The sequence below is a fragment of the Manis pentadactyla genome, chromosome 4 (assembly GCF_030020395.1).
Source record: "Manis pentadactyla isolate mManPen7 chromosome 4, mManPen7.hap1, whole genome shotgun sequence".
NCBI classification, from domain to species: Eukaryota; Metazoa; Chordata; class Mammalia; order Pholidota; family Manidae; genus Manis; species Manis pentadactyla.
In genome coordinates this window covers 101,678,655-101,703,099 of record NC_080022.1, presented here as the reverse complement: position 1 = coordinate 101,703,099, position 24,445 = coordinate 101,678,655, and the positions used below count along the sequence as shown (strand labels likewise).

At 37.3% G+C, this 24,445-nt stretch overlaps 1 protein-coding gene across 6 annotated transcripts in view; it reads left to right on the top strand.

Moving 5' to 3' along the window:
• Nucleotides 1–585: 585 nt before the first annotated feature.
• Nucleotides 586–24,445, top strand: part of GPSM2 (G protein signaling modulator 2) — a 61,307-nt gene continuing 37,447 nt past the window's right edge. The window contains exons 1-3 of one of the 6 annotated variants that reach the window (XM_036916634.2): nucleotides 639–863; nucleotides 1,565–1,710; nucleotides 19,753–20,056. In XM_036916634.2, the coding sequence (XP_036772529.2) occupies nucleotides 20,001–20,056 (56 nt within the window). In that variant the 5' untranslated portion in view covers nucleotides 639–863; nucleotides 1,565–1,710; nucleotides 19,753–20,000. Of the gene's footprint in view, nucleotides 864–1,564; nucleotides 1,711–19,752; nucleotides 20,057–24,445 lie in introns of all 6 variants that reach the window. The other 5 variants (XM_057500572.1, XM_057500573.1, XM_057500574.1 and 2 more) reach the window with 5 other exon arrangements.

Genomic DNA, 24,445 nt, shown 5'->3' with positions numbered 1-24,445 from the left:
TAGCTGCCTGAAACTGAGTAGAACTGCCATCCAGTTTTCCCGGTAACCAGCGATTCTGCAGTCAATAGAAGTTTGCTTTTTTAACAGCTGGAAACGCCAGAATTGTGACACAGCCTCAAGAACTGAGGCTGCCTTGTTCAGACTTTCACACAGGTCCCTCTGTTCCTTTCACAGAGCCCTCTTCTTAATCATCTCGCATATGCCGCTCGGGATGCTCATTCCCAAGGCCGAACCGAGCCTTACCGGCTGGAGGCGCTTGTTTTGAGCTCCGGACTTTTAAAGGGAATTGGGCCACACCCTCCCCCGATAACTGTTTTTGGACGACTTTTATTGCTTCACCCTTCAGTGTCTGAAGAAGACATAAGAGGACAGGGAAGAAACTTCAATTTAGTGGCTGAGGACAGGTCCCAGAGCAGCGGAGAACCACATGCTCCACGGTCCCCTCAGCCGGACACTCAGCAACTCCCGCCCGGGACCGCGGAGGCCGAGCGCCGACAGCCGCCACGCCCCGCCTCCCGCGCCGGCCATTGGCGGATCCGAAAGACGCGGGGCGTTGTCGGTTTGAATGGGAGCCACCCGGGCTGGGGCGCAGGCGCAGTGGAGGGGAGCCGCGGAGGGCGAGCAGCGCGGCTGGATCCCTGGGTGACGGACGGCCGCGTCGGGAAGCGAGCGGAGCCCCGCGAGCTGTGGTTTACGTGGCCTGCCGGAGGCGGCGGCGGGGGACGCGCCGGCCTCCAGCGGTGCCTCTGGCTCGCGGGCCCCCCGTGGGGAGGAGCCGCGGCCACTCGCCGGTCGCCGGAGGCGGCAGCTGCTGCAGCTCGGTCGCGTCCACCGCGCTCCCGGGACTCGCCGGCCCTGGAGAGGTGAGTCCTGAGGGGCGCCCGGTGGAGGGAGCTGACAGGGAGCCCGCGTGTGCGTGCGAGTGTGGGGCGGGTTCCCTGTCCCGGGTCTGGGGCGACCGCCTTCGTGCGGGGCCGAGGGAGGCCGGGGCTGGGGGGCGGCGGGACGCGGCGTCGAGAAACCAGAAACTCGGGATGGGAGCAGCTGGCTCCTTACGAGCACTCCGTTGCTCTCTTGTTGGAGACTAAAATGGGAGAAAAGCCTCGTTCCCTAACTTTTTTGAAAAATTATAAGTGTAGTAGGATACAACGACTTCTCAGTATTCTGAGTGCCCCCAACAGCAGACTAAAGACCCGAATCCCTGTGGAATTAGCGCCGCGTCACGCGGCATTCCCTCGAGTCGTGCGCTTGCCGGCGAAACCCGGCGGTTTGGTTAAACCTGCGCTAACCACATTTAATTTGGTGAATTTGGGACACCAACCTGTCGGATTACCATAGAAATTGGTAGTTGCTGCAGAAAAGCTTAGGAAGCATAAAGTGTTAAGCTCTTCCTTGAGAATCTATGGAATATCTTCGAATAGTAAAAAGTGGAAAATCTGTGATTTCCTTGTTTTAATGGGAACCAGTTAGATCGTCCTAAGTAGTATCATCTGAACTCAGTTAAAGAAAACGAGTAAGGATGGAAATTGTGTTTGCCTTAATGCATAATTTAACCCTACCATAGAATTAAACGAAGTAGGTTCTTGTCTTTCCTTTCTGTCTGCTTGTATCGGAGTCTCGTGGTGTGTGGGGGACGTGAACATTCCAACCGGGCTGAACTTTAAAACTTTAGAGGGTGCACAGAAGATTTCCGGCCTGATTATCACCAGTGTGATTACCTCCGATAAATGCTACTTTTGCTTGGGTTGTCGCTGTTCAAGAAGCAGCTTTGGTTGTTAGGAGTAGCAACATAAAGAAAGGAAAGGTCACTTGTTGGTGGACGTGGCCGTGTGTGAGGAGTGTGGGGGCTCAAGATGAGGAACAGTCTCATACTTTTCTTTACACCTTACCATGGATTTCGTTCTGGCAAGCTCTTTCTCAGGCTGTTGTTACTACTATAAGGAGTGGGACATTGTTGTACAGGCATTTTCCCCAAGTCCTCTGGCTAGATAAGCAGTTTAATTGTATTTTCTGCTGTTATTAAATCAGACATGCAGTGTTACAAACACAATTTTTTATATATAAGCCTCAGACTTAGGATATAGAAGTTTTTTAAATGGCTCTGTTCTTAAGCATAAAATATTTCTAAGATTTACCTAAAAGATAACATTTTGTAATTGGTTATCTGGAATTTTAAAATTGAAAACCCGACATAGATTTAGACAATTCTAAATCTGTTCTGATAGACATGTTCTTTTTTATAATAACAGTAGCTATTTGATCATTATTACTACTATACTTAATTGAGTACTTTTGTTAAGAACACCAGAGCCAGGTGCTGGGTTACATGCTTTGTAAGTCCTATGTCTAAACATCACAACACAAGTTAGATAAGTATCATTACGCCCAAAGCATCTCTGAGAGTGTAACTAGCCCACAGTCATGTACAGAATAACTCAGTGTACTGGCATTCAGATCGTGGCTTCATCCCAAAGCACATGCTGTACTGCTTCTGTGTGCTTGTTTAAATCCCGCCCTGGTCTCTGAATTCCATTTGTAGGGACATAATCCTACTTTTAAGGTGCCTGTAGGTGCTGTGTTGTCTTGTGAACTATGCAGAAATATTTCAGTACTTACTGCAGGATTACTGTCTTCCTTTTCAGTACCTTATAAATCACATAACATTTTCAACATCTTTTAAATCATCTTTATGATAATCATAAAAATCTGAGAGTAAGAGACTCCCCTGAGTTATTTACATGAATATGAATATACCCTTTACTGTGCAGCAGGAATGTATTAAAGTCCAGTTTTCTCACTGTTACAGGACTCTTTGCTGCTTCATAGTTCTTCTCGGGCAAGAAATCAAAAAAGTTTGTTGGACATCAATTATGTGCAAAGCAATTTGCTTGGTGTTGTGAGATGACAAGAGAAGGCTTTCTACTCAATAACTGCTTCTGGAGTTTTTGCAGTATCTTTTCTCCTGTCTCCCTGTCCTGCTGTATGTGTTGCTGCCAGTTTATCTTCTTAACACAGATCCAACTTTGCTATTCCTTTGTTGAAAACATTACAAGGTTCCCCATTATGCAAATACAAGGTCAAATATGTGCTTTAGTCATGTGCATATTCAGAGTCCCTCACAATTTTACCTTCTTAGACTTTTCTTTCCCCACACCTAAACCAGTGTTCTTGTCCTGGCACACATTCTGTGCATTCCTACGTCCTTGATTTTGCTTGAGCGTTTCCCATGACTGGAATGCCTTCCCTTCCATTTGCCTAATAAGGTCTACCCATCCTTGAAGGTGCAGTACAGATTTATTTGCTGCCAAAAAGCCTTCCTTGGCCCTTTTTACTTGGAAGTTTTCTTTCCCTATCACCTCCCAGTCTTACTGAATTGATTAGAAACACTTTTCGACAGAATGATAACTTTTAGATGGAGAAGATGGAGTTAGATTTTCCTGTGAAAAAATCTAAATCCAAAACTCTAGGGATCCTTTTTAGGCATTTATAATCCTTTTGTATTTGGAATTTATTTCCGCTTAAAAATGTATTTGAAACCAATTTTACCTTTTTAAAATCCTTCTGACTTTAAAGAGAACTGATTTATTGTCATTTACTAAGTCAAGAATAGTGCTCAATAGCATCATTTTCTATTTCACTATTGAATTTTTCATATTTGTGTTAATTGATTTAAGCTGATGGCTGACCAACACTGGTAGTGATAAATGGTTGTGGGCCATATTCTCTGGGTGACTAGGTAACCAGTTTTTCTCAAAATTATGTTCTCCCCATCATTTGCTAGTATTTCTCTTTTTTCTGGCATAGTAATGTCTTCATAAGACTATATTTATTTTGAATTTATTTCTTTGAGCTCCTATTAATTGCATCATGTTTAATAATTTGTATAGGCCCTGAAAAGATTAAAAGAAACTGACATGTATTTATTAACAAAAAGGCTATACACAGGAAATGGCAAGAACTAACATATATATTTAGGTTTTGTGGGTTTTTTTAATAGAAAAATGGCTTAGTGTAAATTGTCACTGTTTTTATATGGCAGATGTTTTCTTGTGGCCTGGTCTTATAACCTGAGTAGTCATTTGGAAAGCACTCAAAATGTAATTGGGGTTGATTAAAATTAGCATGTCCTTGTTCTTAGGAGACGTGTCTTCTATAACCTTGATATTATAATACTTCTATGTATTCAATTTTATGTTTATAATAACTTAACTAGAAATCATTTTCCTTATGCTAATGTCTAACTGAAACTCTTCAAAAGGTTATTAATCTTACTAATAGATTAAAAAGACCACCTCTATTTAAAATTGTTCTATAGGAGGAAAAATTAACACTATTTGTAACTCTGGGCTTCAGTTTGATGAGAAAAACAAATAATAGGGAGAAAAATACTTATTTTAATGAATGTATATGACCATTTCGCATTGGTTGAACATACTTTTATTTTTAAATATAAGTGAGTAATCATGTTGGAGCAGGACTTTTGATTCATAACAGCTTTGTAGGGAAAATGGCACCCAAGATTAGGGATATTGCATAAAGTAGCCTTCATTTTGTCCTTGAAATTTTTAAGCAACTGCTTCATCCTTTTTGAATTATTGTAATCACTGAGGATTGCAATTATGAAACAGTTTTAATGATTAGTGTATTCACTGGCATAATTCAGATTAAGTCCATGTATAATCTATAAATAGAGCACTTTGCTCATTTATCACCCCCCAGAAAAATATTCAACTTGTTCCTTATTTATCATGGGCTACCATGCCCTAAACACTCTAAGAAGCTGCTTGTGCAATAATTATTATATCCATAGTTCTTTGTGTAGAGACTGTTGCAAACAACTTTGAAGGACATTCAGCATTTTGTGTATAAATGCTGTCCTTTCTCATATACTTATCCTTTCTCACTGTTAAAAAACAGTGTTAAGAAGAAGTTTTGAAATATTCAAATCTCTTCCTCTAAATTACATTTTGTTTTAGTATTTATCTAATTCGAAATTTCATATATGGCTTTTATTAGTACTTTGGTTATACAGGGAGCATAATTTCTTGTTGGGAGTCCTTTTGCTTTATGTGATAGATAAAATATAAATGTTCCTCACCAAAAAAGGAAGTTTATATATAGTTGTTTAGAATGGTGAGCTTTTCAGTATAAACATTTGAAAACATGAAAAGAAATTCTTGTATTACTAAAATTGGTTTTGGATTATACTATTCTGAAATGGTCACATTCATTTTTTTACATTTTTAATGTCTACAGCTCTGGACCTGAATTTTTGTTGTTGTGAAATCTCCCATGAATAAAAATGAGAGTTTGAAATCAATAGTGCCTTTACTGTGCATGTATTTGGTATCTTTCATAATGACCCAGGAAAATTAACTTCAGATACACTTGGGAATGCCTTTAAGATACAGATTTACTTGGAATCTAGAATCTCTCCTTTGAAATTTATTCTATTTTTTTTTCTTACTCTCTTCTGTTTTTATTATTATTATTATTATTATTTTTATTTTTATTTAAATAATTATTTTTTATTGAAGGGTAGTTGATGCACAGTATTACATTACATTAGTTTCAAGTGTACAACACAGTGATAAAACATTTATATACATAATTCTAGGTTCCACCTATCACCCTACCAAGCTGTTACAATATCTTGACTATATTCCTTATGCTATACATTACATCCCGGTTACTTATTTATTTTACCATTGGAAGTCTGTCCCATTTTTTTTTTTTTTTTTTGGTGAGGGCATCTCTCATATTTATTGATCAAATGGTTGTTAACGACAATAAAATTCTGTATAGGGGAGTCAGTGCTCAATGCACAATCATTAATCCACCCCAAGCCTAATTTTCGTCAGTCTCCAATCTTCTGAGGCATAACAAACAAGTTCTTACATGTAGAACAAATTCTTACACAATGAATAAGTTACATAGTGAACAGTACAAGGGCAGTCATCACAGAAACTTTCGGTTTTGCTCATGCATTATGAACTGAACTATAAACAGTCAGTACAAATATGAATACTCATTTGGTTTTTATACTTGATTTATATGTGGATACCACATTTCTCTCTTTATTATTATTATTTTTAATAAAATGCTGAAGTGGTAGGTAGATACAAGATAAAGGTAGAAAACATAGTTTAGTGTTGTAAGAGAGCAAATGTAGATGATCAGGTGTGTGCCTGTAGACTATGTGTTAATCCAAGCTAGACAAGGGCAATAAAACATCCACGTATGCAGAAGATTTCTCTCAGAACAGGGGGGGTGAGGTTCTAAGCCTCACCTCTGTTGATCCCCAATTTCTCACCTGATGGCCCCCCTACGATTGTGCCTGTCTTAGGTTGTTCCTCCCTTGAGGAATCTTACCCGTCTCTGGCTAACCAGTCATCTTCCGGGGCCATACAGGGAAATGTGAAGTTGGTAAGTGAGAGGGAAGCGTTATTGTTTGAAAAGGTTAGCTTTTTACTTCTTTGCATATTTATGCCCTGTAGCTTCTATGCCCAGCATTTGTCTTGAGGTATCTTTACCACTTGGAAGAATTATGATACTCGGTAAATTTGATATGAGGCACGAATTCTATTTAAGGGTTGTAATTAGGAAGGAAGAAGAAAAGCTATAGAAGTAGCAGGCGGAAGAAAACATGGGAAGATTGATTATTTCTTTGACATATCTTCTTGTAGAGTAACTTCAGCATGTATAGGTTTTAAGCTACTACTTAAATTGCACACACACATTAACATAATAGGAGTATAGTTACATAACCAAAGCATATCTGTAATTACCAGCCATCTCCAGTGAAACCAAGAAAACCAGTTAGGCACCTTAGGCATTTGTGAAAACTTATCTATGATATGGTGGATATTGTCCAACTGAACTTGAACAGTCTGAGAGAAATCAGACAAATTAAAACAACCCATTCCTGGGGAATGTTCACATCCCTTATGTTCTTTTAACAGTAAATAGTCTGTAGTTGTAAGATTTTGGAGCGCTACAATTTGCACTTCTCCTAATTCTTGGTTGAGTTCCAACAGTATAGATCCAGTCAAATTTGTTGTTTTACTGTATGCACAGGCCAGCTTAGATATCTCCTTCCTCATTCCCATGGCAAGTCCAGGAACTGGTGGGATGAGTGCATCTACAGCTGTAGCAGTGCGTGGATCTTTGTTGGGGTTTTTTGATGATCATCTTCTGGCATGAGTCTTCCAGAGAGTGCTGATGTTGGAAGTTCTCTTTCATATCGTATCTTAGTTCATTTTTGGGGTAGCCCAATTAGGCTTTTATCCTCTGTATAAACACAAACAGACCCTTTGCCTACACTTTTATGTGCCCTTTATACCCTTGTGTAGACCTCATTGGAGGTTACCACACAGGAACTGCCCTTTTTGTTTTGTTTTGTTTTGTTTTGTTTTGCTTTGTTTTTGGTATCACTAATCTACACTTACATGACGAATATTATGTTTACTAGGCTCTCCCCTATACCATGTCTCCCCTATAAACCCCTTTACAGTCACTGTCCATCAGCATAGCAAAATGTTGTAGAATCACTACTTGCCTTCTCTGTGTTGTACAACCCTCCCGTTTCTCCTACCCCCCCATGCATGTTAATCTTAATACCCCCCTACTTCTCCCCCTCCCTTATCCCTCCCTACCCACCCATCCTCCCCAGTCCCTTTCCCTTTGGTACCTGTTAGTCCATTCTTGAGTTCTGTGATTCTGGTGCTGTTTTGTTCCTTCAGTTTTTCCTTTGTTCTTATACTCCACAGATGAGTGAAATCATTTGGTATTTCTCTTTCTCCGCTTGGCTTGTTTCACTGAGCATAATACCCTCCAGCTCCATCCATGTTGCTGCAAATGATTGGATTTGCCCTTTTCTTATGGCTGAGTAGTATTCCATTGTGTATATGTACCACCTCTTCTTTATCCATTCATCTATCGATGGACATTTAGGTTGCTTCCAATTCTTGACTGTTGTAAATAGTGCTGCGATAAACATAGGGGTGCATCTGTCTTTCTCAAACTTGATTGCTGTGTTCTTAGGGTAAATTCCTAGGAGTGGAATTCCTGGGTCAAATGGTAAGTCTGTTTTGAGCATTTTGATGTACCTCCATACTGCTTTCCACAATGGTTGAACTAACTTACATTCCCACCAGCAGTGTAGGAGGGTTCCCCTTTCTCCACAGCCTCGCCAACATTTGTTGTTGTTTGTCTTTTGGATGACAGCCATCCTTACTGGTGTGAGGTGATACCTCATTGTAGTTTTAATTTGCATTTCTCTGATAATTAGCGATGTGGAGCATCTTTTCATGTGTCTGTTGGCCATCTGTATTTCTTTTTTGGAGAACTGTCTGTTCAGTTCCTCTGCCCATTTTTTAATTGGGTTATTTGTTTTTTGTTTATTGAGGTGTGTGAGCTCTTTATATATTCTGGATGTCAAGCCTTTATCGGATGTGTCATTTTCAAATATATTCTCCCATACTGTAGGGATCCTTTTTGTTCTATTGATGGTGTCTTTTGCTGTACAGAAGCTTTTCAGCTTAATATAGTCCCACTTACTCATTTTTGCTGTTGTTTTCCTTGCCCGGGGAGATATGTTCAAGAAGAGGTCACTCATGTTTATGTCTAAGAGGTTTTTGCCTATGTTTTCTTCCAAGAGTTTAATGGTTTCATGGCTTACATTCAGGTCTTTGATCCATTTTGAGTTTACTTTTGTATATGGGGTTAGACAATGGTCCAGTTTCATTCTCCTACATGTAGCTGTCCAGTTTTGCCAGCACCACCTGTGGAAGAGACTGTCATTTCGCCATTGTATGTCCATGGCTCCTTTATCAAGTATTAATTGACCATATATGTCTGGGTTAATGTCTGGATTCTCTAGTCTGTTCCATTTGTCTGTGGCTCTGCTCTTGTGCCAGTACCAAATTGTCTTGATTACTATGGCTTTATAGTAGAGCTTGAAGTTGGGGAGTGAGATCCCCCCTACTTTATTCTTCTTTCTCAGGATTGCTTTGGCTATTCGGGGTCTTTGGTGTTTCCATATGAATTTTTGAATTATTTGTTCCAGTTCATTGAAGAATGTTGCTGGTAGTTTCATAGGGATTGCATCAAATCTGTATATTGCTTTGGGCAGGATGGCCATTATGACGATATTAATTCTTCCTAGCCACGAGCATGGGATGAGTTTCCATCTGTTAGTGTCCCCTTTAAATTCTCTTAAGAGTGACTTGTAGTTTTCAGAGTATAAGTCTTTCACTTCTTTGGTTAGGTTTATTCCTAGGTATTTTATTTTTTTTGGTGCAATTGTGAATGGAGTTGTTTTCCTGATTTCTCTTTCTGTTGGTTCATTGTTAGTATATAGGAAAGCCACAGATTTCTGTGTGTTGATTTTGTATCCTGCAACTTTGCTGTATTCCGATATCAGTTCTAGTAGTTTTGGGGTGGAGTCTTTAGGGTTTTTTATGTACAGTATCATGTCATCTGCAAATAGTGACAGTTTAACTTCTTCTTTACCAATCTGGATTCCTTGTATTTCTTTGTTTTGTCTGATTCCCGTGGCTAGGACCTCCAGTACTATGTTAAATAACAGTGGAGAGAGTGGGCATCCCTGTCTAGTTCCCGATCTCAGAGGAAATGCTTTCAGCTTCTCGCTGTTCAATATAATGTTGGCTGTGGGTTTATCATAGATGGCCTTTATTATGTTGAGGTACTTGCCCTCTATTCCCATTTTGCTGAGAGTTTTTATCATGAATGGATGTTGAACTTTGTCAAATGCTTTTTCAGCATCTATGGAGATGATCATGTGGATTTGTCTTTCTTTTTGTTGATGTGGTGGATGATGTTGATGGACTTTCGAATGTTGTACCATCCTTGCATCCCTGGGATGAATCCCACTTGGTCATGGTGTATGATCCTTTTGATGTATTTTTGAATTCGGTTTGCTAATATTTTGTTGAGTATTTTTGCATCTACGTTCATCAGGGATATTGGTCTGTAGTTTTCTTTTTTGGTGGTGTCTTTGCCTGGTTTTGGTATTAGGGTGATGTTAGCTTCATAGAATGAGTTTGGGAGTATCCCCTCCTCCTCTATTTTTTGGAAAACTTTAAGGAGAATGGGTATTATGTCTTCCCTGTATGTCTGATAAAATTCCGAGGTAAATCCATCTGGCCCGGGGGTTTTGTTCTTTGGTAGTTTTTTGATTACCGCTTCAATTTCGTTGCTGGTAATTGGTCTGTTTAGATTTTCTGTTTCTTCGTGGGTCAATCTTGGAAGGTTGTATTTTTCTAGGAAGTTGTCCATTTCTCCTAGGTTTCCCAGCTTGTTAGCATATAGGTTTTCATAGTATTCTCCAATAATTCTTTGCATTTCCGTGGGGTCCGTCGTGATTTTTCCTGTCTCATTTCTGATACTGTTGATTTGTGTTGACTCTCTTTTCTTCTTAATAAGTCTGGCTAGAGGCTTATCTATTTTGTTTATTTTCTCGAAGAACCAGCTCTTGGTTTCATTGATTTTTGCTATTGTTTTATTCTTCTCAATTTTATTTATTTCTTCTCTGATCTTTATTATGTCCCTCCTTCTGCTGACCTTAGGCCTCATCTGTTCTTCTTTTTCCAATTTCTATAATTGTGACCTTAGACCATTCATTTGGGATTGCTCTTCCTTTTTTAAATATGCTTGGATTGCTATATACTTTCCTCTTAAGACTGCTTTTGCTGTGTCCCACAGAAGTTGGGGCTTAGTGTTGTTGTTGTCATTTGTTTCCATATATTGCTGGATCTCCATTTTGATTTGGTCATTGATCCATTGATTATTTAGGAGCGTGTTGTTAAGCCTCCATGTGTTTGTGAGCCTCTTTGCTTTATTTGAACAGTTTATTTCTAGTTTTATGCCTTTGTGGTCTGAAAAGTTGGTTGGTAGGATTTCAATCTTTTGGAATTTTCTGAGGCTCTTTTTGTGGCCTAGTATGTGGTGTATTCTGGAGAATGTTCCATGTGCACTTGAGAAGAATGTATATCCCGCTGCTTTTGGATGTAGAGTTCTATAGATGTCTATTAGGTCCATCTGTTCTACTGTGTTGTTCAGTGCTTCCGTGTCCTTACTTATTTTCTGCCCAGTGGATCTATCCTTTGGGGTGAGTGGTGTGTTGAAGTCTCCTAGAATGAATGCATTGCAGTCTATATCCCCCTTTAGTTCTGTTAGTATTTGTTTCACATATGCTGGTGCTCCTGTGTTGGGTGCATATATATTTAGAGTGGTTATATCCTCTTGTTGGACTGAGCCCTTTATCATTATGTAGTGTCCTTCTTTATCTCTTGTTACTTTCTTTGTTTTGAAGTCTATTTTGTCTGATATTAGTACTGCAACCCCTGCTTTCTTCTCACTGTTGTTTGCTTGAAATATGTTTTTCCATCCCTTGACTTTTAGTCTGTACATGTCTTTGGGTTTGAGGTGAGTTTCTTGTAAGCAGCATATAGATGGGTCTTGCTTTTTTATCCATTCTGTTATTCTGTGTCTTTTGATTGGTGCATTCAACCCATTAACATTTAGGGTGACTATTGAAAGATATGTACTTATTGCCATTGCAGGCTTTAAATTTGTGGTTACCAATGGTTCAAGGTTAGCCTCTTTAGTATCTTACTGCCTAACTTAGCTCCCTTATTGAGCTGTTATATACACTATCTGGAGATTCTTTTCTTCTCTCCCTTCTTGTTCCTCCTCCTCGATTCTTCATATGTTGGGTGTTTTGTGCTGTGCTCTTTCTAGGAGTGCTCCCATCTAGAGCAGTCCCTGTAAGATGTTCTGTAGAGGTGGTTTGTGGAAAGCAAATTCCCTCAGCTTTTGTTTGTCTGGGAATTGTTTAATGCCACCGTCATATTTGAATGATAGTCGTGCTGGATACAGTATCCTTGGTTCAAGGCCCTTCTGTTTCATTGTATTAAATATATCATGCCATTCTCTTCTGGCCTGTAGGGTTTTTGTTGAGAAGTCTGATGTTAGCCTGATGGGTTTCCCTTTATAGGTGACCTTTTTCTCTCTAGCTGCCTTTAACACTCTTTCCTTGTCCTTGATCTTTGCCATTTTAATTATTATGTGTCTTGGTGTTGTCCTTCTTGGATCCTTTCTGTTGGGGGTTCTGTGTATTTCCGTGGTCTGTTCCATTATTTCCTCCCCCAGTGTGGGGAAGTTTTCAGCAATTATTTCTTCTAAGATACTTTCCATCTCTTTTCTTCTCTCTTCTTCTTCTGGAACCCCTATAATACGGATATTGTTCCTTTTAGATTGGTCACACAGTTCTCTTAATATTGTTTCATTCCTGGAGATCCTTTTGTCTCTCTCTATGTCAGCTTCTATGCGTTCCTGTTCTCTGATTTCAATTCCATCAATGGCCTCTTGCATTCTATCCATTCTGCTTATAAACCCTTCCAGAGTTTGTTTCATTTCTGCGATCTCCTTTCTGGCATCTGTGATCTCCTTCCGGACTTCATCCCATTTCTCTTGCGTATTTCTCTGCATCTCTGTCAGCATGTTTATGATTCTTATTTTGAATTCTTTTTCAGGACGACTGGTTAGGTCTGTCTCCTTCTCTGGTGTTGTCTCTGTGATCTTTGTCAGCCTGTAACTTTGCCTTTTCATGGTGATAGGAGTAGTCTGCAGAGCTGGGACGAGTGACAGCTGGAAGGACTTCCCTTCTTGTTGGTTTGTGGCCCTCCTCTCCTGGGAGAACAGCGACCTCTAGTGGCTTGTGCTGCGCAGCTGCGCGCAGACCGGGTTTCTGCTTCCTGCCGGGCTGCTATGGAGTTAATCTCCGCTGTTGCTGTGGGCGTGGCCTGGCTCGGGCAGCTACTCCAAGATGGTGGAGACGCGTTGGAGCAGGAGCTGCTGGGAGGCTATTTATCTCCGTAAGGGGCCTCCCTGCTCCCTGCAGCCCAGGGATTAGGGTGCCCAGAGATCCCCGGATTCCCTACCTCTGGATTAAGTGACCCGCCCTGTCCTTTTAAGACTTCCAAAAAGCACCTGCGAAAACAAAACGACCACCAAAAAAAAAAAAAAAGAAAAAGAAAAAATTTTTTTTAATTAAAAAAAAAAAGGTGGTCGCTCGTTTTTCTTTATTCTCTGGTGCCAGCCTCAGGCCTCTGCTCACCGGTCTTTCTGCCCTGTTTCCCTAGTATTGGGGTCTCTATCCCTTTAAGACTTCCAAAAAGCGCTCGCCAAAACAAAACAGCAAAAAAGCAAAAAAAAAAAAATGGTCGCGCGCTTTTCTTATGTACTCCGGCGCCAGGCCTCCAGTGCCCGCTCACTGTTCTTGCTGCCCTGTTTTCCTAGTATCGAGTGCCCTGCACTCTGGCCCGGATGGCTGGGGCTGGGTGTTCGGCAGCCCTGGTCTCCGTCTCCCTCCCGCTCTGCCTATTCTTCTCCCGCCGGGAGCTGGGGGGAGGGGCGCTCGGCTCCCACGGGGCCGGGGCCTGTATCTTACCCCCTTCACGAGGCGCTGGGTTCTCTCAGGTGTGGATGTGGTTTGGATATTGTCCTGTGTCCTCTGGTCTTTATTGTAGGAAGGGTTGTCTTTGTTATTTTCATAGATATATGTTGTTTTGGGAGGAGATTTCCGCTGCTCTACTCACGCCGCCATCTTCCGCCCCTCCTCCGAAATTTATTCTATTTTTTAGCTCATTGATAGTCACAAATAGCTTATTAGAAAGATTTTGTAATAAAAATGTGTGTTTGGTCAGCAGTTACACTTGTTTTCTAAACTAACTTGGCCTAACATCTCACAGACTAACTTGATTGTTGTAAATTTAAAGATTAGTGATAAATTAAGCCTTAATCTCAATTGGAGTATATACTTTAGGATTCTATATTTGTTTAAGGAAAACTTTTTGGTACAGTTTTTACAGCATAATATGTAGTAAATTCTCATTTCTCCACAATAATAGAAAATAGAATGATCTGCACTACGATTGTTTATTAATTTGGATTGTGTAATTTACATTTGATATATATGACAGTTATCAGTTGACACTAAAACCATGTTCAATACTATATAGATAGATGATAAATACATAAATAACCTTGAGTTATCTTTAGTTCACTGTGTATTACTGTAATCAGTGTATATTGACTGGCAAACCTCCAGTCAGAAGGATTCCTAAGTGTATCTGAAATTAATTCTCATGGGTCATTATGAAAGATACCAAATACATGCACAGTAAAGACACTATTAATTTCAAACTCTGAACAGTTTAATTGTATTATTGGTTTAGAGATTGTGTTGAACAAAGGATCAGAACTTTTATGCATTGCTTTGATTTTTTTTCCTATTGCAATTTCTCTTTTATTTGCCACTGACTGCAGTGTTAACATTTAGATCTCATTGGTACTTCTAAGAAGTTTTAGTTTTAAAGATGTGCAGATATTCAGAAGATCAGTTCTACTCTCCCCATCCTTCCCCATTTATCAGATTTTACCAATTTCAGTATCAAGCTTGATGTCTTTCTTTTTCTTTAGCTATTATTTTCAGCACTTTACCAAGTACAGGTTTAACATAAGTATTCCATTTTTTTCCTCTATGAAGTGTCACTCTTGCAATACAATTTGTCATTCACTGTGTATATTATTACTGTTCCACCTATCCTCAAAATTGGAAATCTTGTAACCACTCTGTTGCTGCTTGACCTTTGCCTCTCACATCTAGTCAATGGGCATTGTTTTCATTTTTCTCTAGGTAGTCTTAAGATTACTTAATCAAGTACCCAGCCTTGGTTGTTGGGCCTGCCTTCCCTTGCTTTAGGCACTGATTTTCCCACATCAGTCATATATTCTGATGTCAAATAATTTTTCTTGTCTTTGATTGGCTCCTCAACACCTGCCACACTAAAATCAAGCCCTGAGCTTTTTCTCTGTTAGACTTTATTATATCTTTGCTTCTTCTTATACACCTCTCATATTCTTCTATGTAAACTTGCTGCTTTTACCTTCCTACTTTTGATTTCTAATGTAATGTTCCTTAAACTTGCCATCTTGTTTCCATTATATCTTTCAGGTAAAATGTAATTAGAAATAGAAGTTTGGATTAGGTGACAAGCCATGTTTAGTCCATCTAGAAATAAATTAGAAAAAACAGACATATCTTGACGGAAAATAACCAGTTTACCTAGGGTATTCAGTTTATTTTGTACGTGGATGTTTTGGCATCCTACTTTATTACGCCCGTTATTACTATGATGTGTATTTGTTAGTATAACTTGTATCCTGAAATTCTAATATAAAAGGACTTTATTTTAAATATGTTCTTGTTTCTTCCTCAATATTATATATACCCTTGCTCAAGTTGATAAAGGGCTACTGTATCGGACTTGAAACGTAACAGCTGAAGGGGATTTGGAGAACTTGAGTATTGTTAGGGTATTATTAGGATAAGAGAAGTTTAGAGAAATTTAGATTAACCTGGAGGCAAGAAAAATAAATTTTATTTGTTGTCTAATGGGTGTTACCAGTTAATAGAGATACTTAAATGAAAGATTCAGACCAAAGTTATTGCCATTTAAGTTGTAGTAAAGAGTAGATAGTTTAGATAAATTGAAAGAAGGACAAAAGAAATGTAACTGTCTAGCCCTAATTTTCTCCCATCATCTAGTTTGCAAATACTTTACTGCCAATGGGGTTAAAGCAGGGCTAGGATTTATTGTTTACTCTGCATACCTTGGATAGTGCCTAGAAGTCGACCTAGCTGTAAAACAGATTCTGCCTATTTCTACTTCCTAATCAGGTAATTAAACATGAGGCAATCAGAGTGATGTACTGATTCAGCTTTGTATATACTTCTGTCAGTTTCCAGGATATGAAAGTACCAGCTGAGAAAGACAAAGATTTAGATATATGTGTGTGTATAAATAAACTGACAAATACTATATATATGTGTATATATGCACACAAATTTATGTGTGTGCAAGTGTGTCTATGTCTATGTATTTGTATATATATAAATTAATATATGTGTTAAAATAGGCAGAGGATATGAACAGACACTTCTCCAAAGAAGAAATTCAGATGGCCAAAAGGCACATGAAAATATGCTCCACATCGCTAATTATCGGGGAAATGCAAATTAAAACCAAAATGAGGTATCACCTCACACCAGTTAGGATGGCCAACATAGAAAAGACTAGGAACAACAAATGCTGGCTAGGATGTGGAGAAAGGGGAACCTTCCTTCCCTGCTGGTGGGAATGTAAACTAGTTCAGCCATTGTGGAAAGCAATATGGAGGTTCCTCAAAAAACTAAAAATAGAAATACCATTTGACCCGGAACTCCACTCCTAGGAATTTACCCAAAGAAAACAACTTCTCAGATTCAAAAAGACATGCACCCCTATGTTTATCGCAGCACTATTTACAATAGCCAAGATATGGAAGCAACCTAAGTGTCCATCAGTAGATGAATGGATAAAGAAGAGGTGGTGCATATACACAATGGAATACTGTTCAGCCATAAGAAACAAATCCTACCATTTGCAACAACATGGATGGAGCTAGAGGGTATTATTCTCAGTGAAATAAGTCAGGCAGAGAAAGACAAATACCAAATGATTTCCCTTATTTGTGGAGTATAACAATGAAGCAAAACTGAAAGAACAAAATAGCAGCAGACTCAGACTCCAAGAAGGGACTAACGGTTATCAAAGGGGAGGGGTGGGGAGGGAGGGAGAAGGGGATTGTGGGGTATCATGATTGGTGCACATGGTAAGTGTGGGGTCACGGGGAAGACAGTATAGCTCAGAGAAGACATAGGGACTGTGGCGTCTTACTACTACATTGATGGACAGTGACTGCAATGGGTTATGGGGGAGGCACTCAATAAGGGTGAATGTAATAACCACATTGTTTTTCTTGTGAAACTTTTATAAGTGTATATCAATGATACCTTAATAAAAAAATTAATATATGTGTGTGTGTGTGTGTGTGTGTGTGTGTGTATATATAAATTAATAGATACAATTATAAAGTCCTGAAATCTCCATGTTATAAACAACCCAGTAGGTCAGTTAGCCCAACATTCTACTGCAGCATTCCTGGAAAGGTCATAAAACAGCTAATCCTAATTTTGAATAGTCCTTTTAGAAAGTTGTTGAATACTCTGGGCAATCTTTCCATTTCTATCCATTTCTTCCTTCTGCTGCCATCCAATAAAGCCTAATTCCTCTTCCACCTCACATCCTTTTAAGCATTTCAGCTGTAACAAACTAGACCCTAAATAATACACACCTTCTGCTTTGTTAATTAAGGACAGTTAAAGAGTTTAGTAGGGAATAGAAAAGCAAGGGCCTGTAAAAAGAAGGAAGGTAAAAGGTGGAAAGGACCAGCCTTGGGAATATCAACAAGCTTCTTAGAGGAACTGAGGTTTTCATATTAATAATCAGTTTAAACCACACAAGAAATACAAAATATTATTCCTTTGATCTCTTCCCTTGGCCAAAAAAAGAAGGAGTATTTTAAGAAAGGATGAGAAGATAGGTACCAGCCATTAATCAAACAAATCTTTTTCTTTTGATCAGAATTCCACTGTGCCCCTCTTTTCCTTAATTAAAAAAACCTATTAAAGGAATTAGTGTTGATATTCATAAAAATAGTTTCAGAGTGCATCGAGATTATACAACAGCTAAAGTGTTAACCAAACTGTCTTCCACTAGCCACTTTGAGGTGTAGGCTATTATTTATTAAATGGGGCAAAAGGTGTGGTATTAGAATTAATTTAACTTAGAATTAAATTAAAAATTTATTGAAATATTTTTCTATCCACAAGATACCGAAATTCCAAATTTTACCAAACATTTAAAGTATGTTAACTTCATATTTAGTAAAATGTAACATGTAGTTAAATTAACAAATATATATAAAGACTTAAAAAATAATTAAAACAAGCAAGACAGAGTGTTATCCACCATTTTACTAAGGAAATTTTATAATATGTTTTTACTGTTCTCAAGAGTATACCCCAAAAAAGTCATTGGTACATTACAATCTCCATAACAATTAAGTAGCATTTCTTATACTCACTGAACAAGTAATTCTTGAGTCAGTCATGATTCACCTTGCAAGAACACTCCAATCAATTTAGTAACAATGTGCTCCTTCATGCTCCACATTACCTGAAGTTAACAAACCCATTTAGCTTATATATTACTAGTATAATACTAATAAATCTGTAACAAATACTAAATCATGAATTGTTCATTAGGATAAGAAAATTTAGTGACAGGATCAGAAAATGGAATGGAAATTATAGTTTTGTAAGAATATTACAAAGTCATCAAGTTCAACCTCCATTAAGACATAACTAATAGTTTGCAAAAAACACTTAAGTCCTTAACAGCATCTCACAGGTTCTAACAATTATCCAAAAACCTCACTGTTAACAAAACTTAGCTCACAGCAGTGTTTGGTCTGATCACAGAGAAATAAGAGAAAGCAATGTTTTTTTTCTCATATCCTAGAAAATGACAGAAGTATATAGAAAGATGAACTAGTACATCACTCTGATTGCCTCACGTTTAATTACCTGATTAGGAAGTCGAAAAATTCTCAATCTTTTATTACTGAAGATTTTGCTTTTACTCCTCTTTCTGTTTTTCCTTCTGGTTCTCCAATTAGACTTCTGTTAGTGCTTCTTGGTTCGTCTTCCTTGCTCTGAACTGCTCTTGACTGTTTTTAATCTCTTTATGTACATCTGGATAATTTCTTCAGGTGTTCTTGTTCACTCATTCTCTTTTTAGCTTATCTGCTTTGCTGTGTAACCAGTTATTTTAATGTTCACAGCAATATTTTCAATAGTAGCAAAAATAATTTTTAAAAGTATAATGCCCTTGCATAGCAGAATGAAAAAATCATTTTTGGTGTACAATAAAATATGATACAGAATAAAAATATGCAAATTGTAGCTATGTGCAACAAGTGAGATGAGTCTCAGAAATATGTTGAGCAAAACTGTACAAAACTAAGTAATATATAGGCCTACACAGACATTTGTAGCAAAGTTACAAAGACAAGTAAGGGTATAATGAACAAAATTCAGTTTAGAGATCACCTTTGAGAAGAAAAGAAGGTGATGGGTTAGCCTGAGGCACTCAGGAGGCAAAGGTGGTGACAGTGTTGTTCTTTATCTGAAATGGGGTGGTGGTATATAAATGTTTGTTGTATCATTGTACCATATTCATATTTCCTGAATTTCTTTTGTATGTATTCAATATTAATAAAAATATTTTAAAGACCTTAGAGTTTAAATAGAATATACTTTGAGAGCAAATAAATACAAGTATAACCCAATTATCAGATTGGTTATCAGAAGATAACAAATATCTTCTTTGAAGAAATAAATTTATAGTTTAAAATTGATTTGTTCAATTATTACCTTTCCATTTTACTTGTTAGTTTTTCAAAGCTTGATATACCATAATTTTTTAGATACTGTAATACAGTCTCTTCTATTTGTTCATAATATAAATACTACATAAAATTATTGTATTTCAGACCAATTTTAAAAATTACAATACAGTTGTCAAATAAATCTCATATATTCACATCCTTATTTAGAAAAGCTTCATGGTGACAGTTAAGCCCTCTGCAGTTTTTTTCTTCTATGACTGACATGACAGCAGTCTGTGGAGTTAGCTGTGTGATTATGTACAGCTTAGAATTACTTTAGGTTATTCTTTGAAAGTAGAACTTCAAGCAAAGCGTCTTGTATTCCTTTTACAGAAATGTTGCTGAAATACGGCTGAGAGAGCCAGAGATGCAAGGATTTGGACACAATTTGAACCTTTAAGCTGTCTGACATTGACCTCTTTTCATTATTAATAAAGAAGAAGCAGGAGCTTAGGATGTATTAATACCATTTCATTAATATACTAACCAGACAATGTTCTGCGACAACTCTACATTGTAAAGAACTGGACTGGCACAAAATAAAACAATTTCATATTTTACCCAGCTTGTAATATGACCCAATGGAGGAAAATTTGATAAGTATGAGGGAAGATCATTCTTTTCTTGTTCGTTACAGGTAAGACTGCTGTTTTCTTAGTGGGTGACTTTTTAATCCTAATTTAAGCTTGTATTTAACTCAATCATTTCAGATTTAAGTTGAAAACATTCAAAATATGCCAGCCACAGTAGTATCTTCTATAAATAATATTTTCTTTTTGCTGTGGTTCTTGTAAGTTTTTATATCCTTTCTGGAGGAAAATGATAGTAGATACCAATTGTACACTATAGTTTGTTTAATGTTCTGTGGAAGAGTTCACAAACAATTCCTTTATATTTTATCACTCTTTGTATATTGTAAATATAAAAATGAAATATATTTCTAAATCTTTGGATGTGAAAGATGGATTTTATAATGTGGTTAAGGTGAGTGACCTAATTTTTGAGTTACAATTTTAAAATGGTGATCTTTTATAAAAATTAGCTTTTTAAAAAATGGGTATTAATATTGGGATGAATGGGTACTTTCTAAACATGATAAACTAATAGCCGGCTTAATATTTAGTGATAAAATATTAATGACATTTCTGATACATTTAGAAACAAAGCAAGGATATCTGCATCATTATTATTTAACATTTCTTCTGGAAGTTCTGGTCATTGCACTAAACTAAAATAAACAGAAACATAAATATTAGAATGGAAGGTACATAATTATTAATAAGGTAATTAGATATTAACAGATTCCTTATCAAAATTGTTACAAGTTCATACTAAACATCAGAACATATAGCAATGAATAGTGTTAAAAATCTCTAATGAGTGAAAGTGTTTGCTACCAAATCTTAGATCTTAACACACGTTCAGGAAATAGGAAATTTATCATCCTTTGGAGCAGGTGGTTCATGTTAGGGCACAGTGCCAAGGAAATTTATACCCACACTTAAGGTGAGGTGAGGGTATTTCTATTAAAATTGAAGAAGTTTCAAATAAAAGAAATGGAAGACACTCAACATGATTAAAATGAGCTTTTAATATATGAAATGGCTTCCCTCTACCATTTTGGGCATGGTTCCAGAAACCTGGGAGTTATTTATTTCCTTCCCTTCTCACTCTGTCTATCCATTGCGAAGTCTTGCCAGTTTTACCTCTTAAATGTTGCTTAGATTCATTCACCCATTTGGATCCTCTCCACCACTGCAATATATAAAGTTAAAGCCCTGCAATCATCTTCCCTCTAGACTCCCCCCATTCTCCATTCTTTTGTGCTTAGAATCTATCTTTTTAAATTGCCAGTAGAGAGCTCAGTTTAAAGCATAGAGTTAATCATGCAACCTCTGCTTAACTCATGTGGTGGCTCTTGGTCACCTGTAGGGCAGAGCCAAGTTTAACATAGTACACAAGGTTTTCTGGCCTTTACCTTTTTCTTCATCCTTCCTTCCTTCCAGTCTTCACATTGCACTTTGAGCCCTGGTTCCTGTACGTGTCATACCGTTCCATCTCTTTGTCCCTTTGCTCATGCTACACCCTGTGACTTGAGTGCCCTTCCCACTGTCATCGTTTAGCTAATTCTGTTCAATATCTAACATTCAGCTTAGAGGTTATGTTGTCCTGGAAACCATTTCTAAACTCCATAGTTTGGTTATGTGCCCTCCCTATGTTCACATAACATCCTGTGCAAATCTCTCTCTTAGCACCAACTATATTAACATTCAAGGTATCTGTTTATATGTTTGTCTCCTTCTTTCACCACTCTTTTCTTTGAACAGTTAGCTCCCTTAGGGCATCTATGATATCTAGCATGTTGTCTGGCTCATTTGATGGACTGTCCATTGAACTACTGTGGACATAACCATCCCATCAGATGAACCTAGTAAGATGTTTATCTGTTTTGCTAAGTGTTTACTAGAGTGGTTTTCTTCTTAATACTGTAAAGACAGTAGATAAGGAGGAGTGGATTGTGACCTCTACTGGTAGGAAGTTCTTATATATGTCCTTTTCTCATGATACAGCAAAAGTCAAACATGGTTATACATTGGTATAGGACATCACCAAAAGAAATTCAAAACTATTTTTAGTAAGCATATACCAAACAAATCTCTGGCTTCATCAGTGCTTCTCAGATCAGCATTCTGTATATTGACTGGATTATTGTATAATTCTAGGTAATAGTTTGTATCCCTCCCTTGTGCTAGGAGTCATGGCCTACTATAAGTTACTCTTCTATTCTGATAAACACCTAGCATATAATATTTTATCCATCTGATTCTTTTATTGTGGAGATCCTCATCTATCCCTGGAGGAGTTTCTGTGGCACAGTGAGTTTGTAATTTTGAAATGTAATAATTCTTCAGAAACTCCTGAGAGAGATCAGAATGCTTTATGAAATATTTTGCAACCTATTTGTGAAGGTAAAGAGAAATGGAGACTGATAGTAAAATAGAATTAGTTTCTAAACTAAAAAGTATATGATTGATTTTAAGTAATTATCATTATTAATATTTTAAGGTATGATAATGATTATATTTTTTTGTAAATGACTTCTTTTAGACATACATACTTAAATATTTACAGATGAAATCACTTTTTCTGGAATGTATTTCAAAAGATTCGGGTTGAAGAGTGAGGAGAGAAACAGATATGAAACATTGAAAATACTATATGTTGGTAATTGTTGATACTGAAAGTTCAGGTTCATTATACTAGTTTCTCTAGTTCTGTATTTCATTGAGAAACGTTCATACTTGTTACTATGAATAATAAACATTTCAGTACTTCAATATTGTAAAAATTAGACTAGTGCATGTAAGTTGTAATTCTTCAGTTTTGGTGTTGAATTCTTCAATTTTGTTAGATAAAGGTGTTAATAATATTCTTTCCTAAAGATCAGTTTGAGGTAATGTGGAATGGTGGAAAGAGCACTGGATTAGGAAACAAAGACAGGGTTTCATTTCTTAGCTTTGCTATTGTATGATCTTAAGGTCAGGTCACTGTCTGAGCATCATTCTCCTTTTCTGTAATAATACCTATCTCAGAGGGTTATATTGAGAATTAAATTTGATATAATGTATAGTAAAATCAGTTTTAAAACTAACTTACAACCTAAATTTAAATGATTACTTTTTGCTGCTTTCCCTTTTGCAAAGTAAACTAGAATAACTATAAATGTGGTAAATTGAATAAAAATTGTTTATGGGGGCTAGGACTGGTAATGGAAGAGTCCATGACCAGTCAGAACGCATAGAAGGGAGAACTAAGATTCGACAGCCACAGAAGGCAACACAATGGAGAAGATATAGAGCACCTGTGTTTGTGTTTTGAATCTTAAGTTCTGAATTCCATCATTTATTCTTAAATAGTATGTAAGCCCTTTGAGGGAAGAGTTAGATTTGGACATAATTGGTATTAAGTCTTTTAAAATGATGTAGCATCAAGGTTTTAATTCTCTTTTGCTTTCACTGATACACTATGAACACAAGAAACAAAATTAAGAAGGTAAAGAAAAAATCTAGTGTGGAAAAAAAGTAAAAATAAGATGTAAAAATTAAACGAAATGACATAATTTTCTGCAAAAAATCAGGAATTTTAGCAAAAATAACATTTCAGTGAAAGAGAGTAGTACTCTATTTGTAGTTATTAGAAGTGTACTTTCTTTGATTATACAACTCGGTAGGCCATTAGAAAGAATAAAAGAAAACTTTTTTTGTGGGGTGTATTTGAATGCAGAGGTATTTTCTGGTTTGTCTTCTACTCTGGGTGTCTTTAAGCAAATGAAGTAATTCTATTCTCTCATAGATACAGAGGATATGAAATTACTTTCTCTGTTACTGTTTAATGATCTTCTAAAAAATTTATAAACCAACCTGCCTTGACTGTTTTGCAATTAGATATATTTGGTTGACGTGTTAGAGATTTTGCCAGAACATATTGGCTTCTTTTTAATAAAATTTAGTAGAGCCATAATGTATTTCAAAATTAATGATAAATTACAGAGTTTTGGACTTTTTTGGGGGGGCATTAGTTGCTAAAGTAACTTGTTTATAAGGTAGGCTCTCTCTTATAGGGCAGTCTCACTCCATGGACTTCAAAGACAGCTGTGTATCCAGCAGGGTTCCAGTTTGCTATCATCATTTCTAATGAGACTTACGTAAAATGGCTTTTAGAAAATTTGTAGCTCTTAAAACACCATTCATCTTGTGTCCCAATATAATGTTTTTAAAAAATTTGTAGCTCTTAAAACACCATTCATCTTATGTCCCAATATAATGTTGTATAAATTTAAATCCAGAAGGTAAAATATCTGTGGTGAAGATATTTATTTGAAGAAGACAGTTCAGTTTTATATGGATATAGGCACACAGTGTTGTAAACTTCCAGTTTTTACATGTCTTGCATATGAATAGCTGGTTCTGCCTTATCCCTAATTTCCTGGCCCAGCAGCCTAACAGTCTTGAAGTGATGGCCCTGT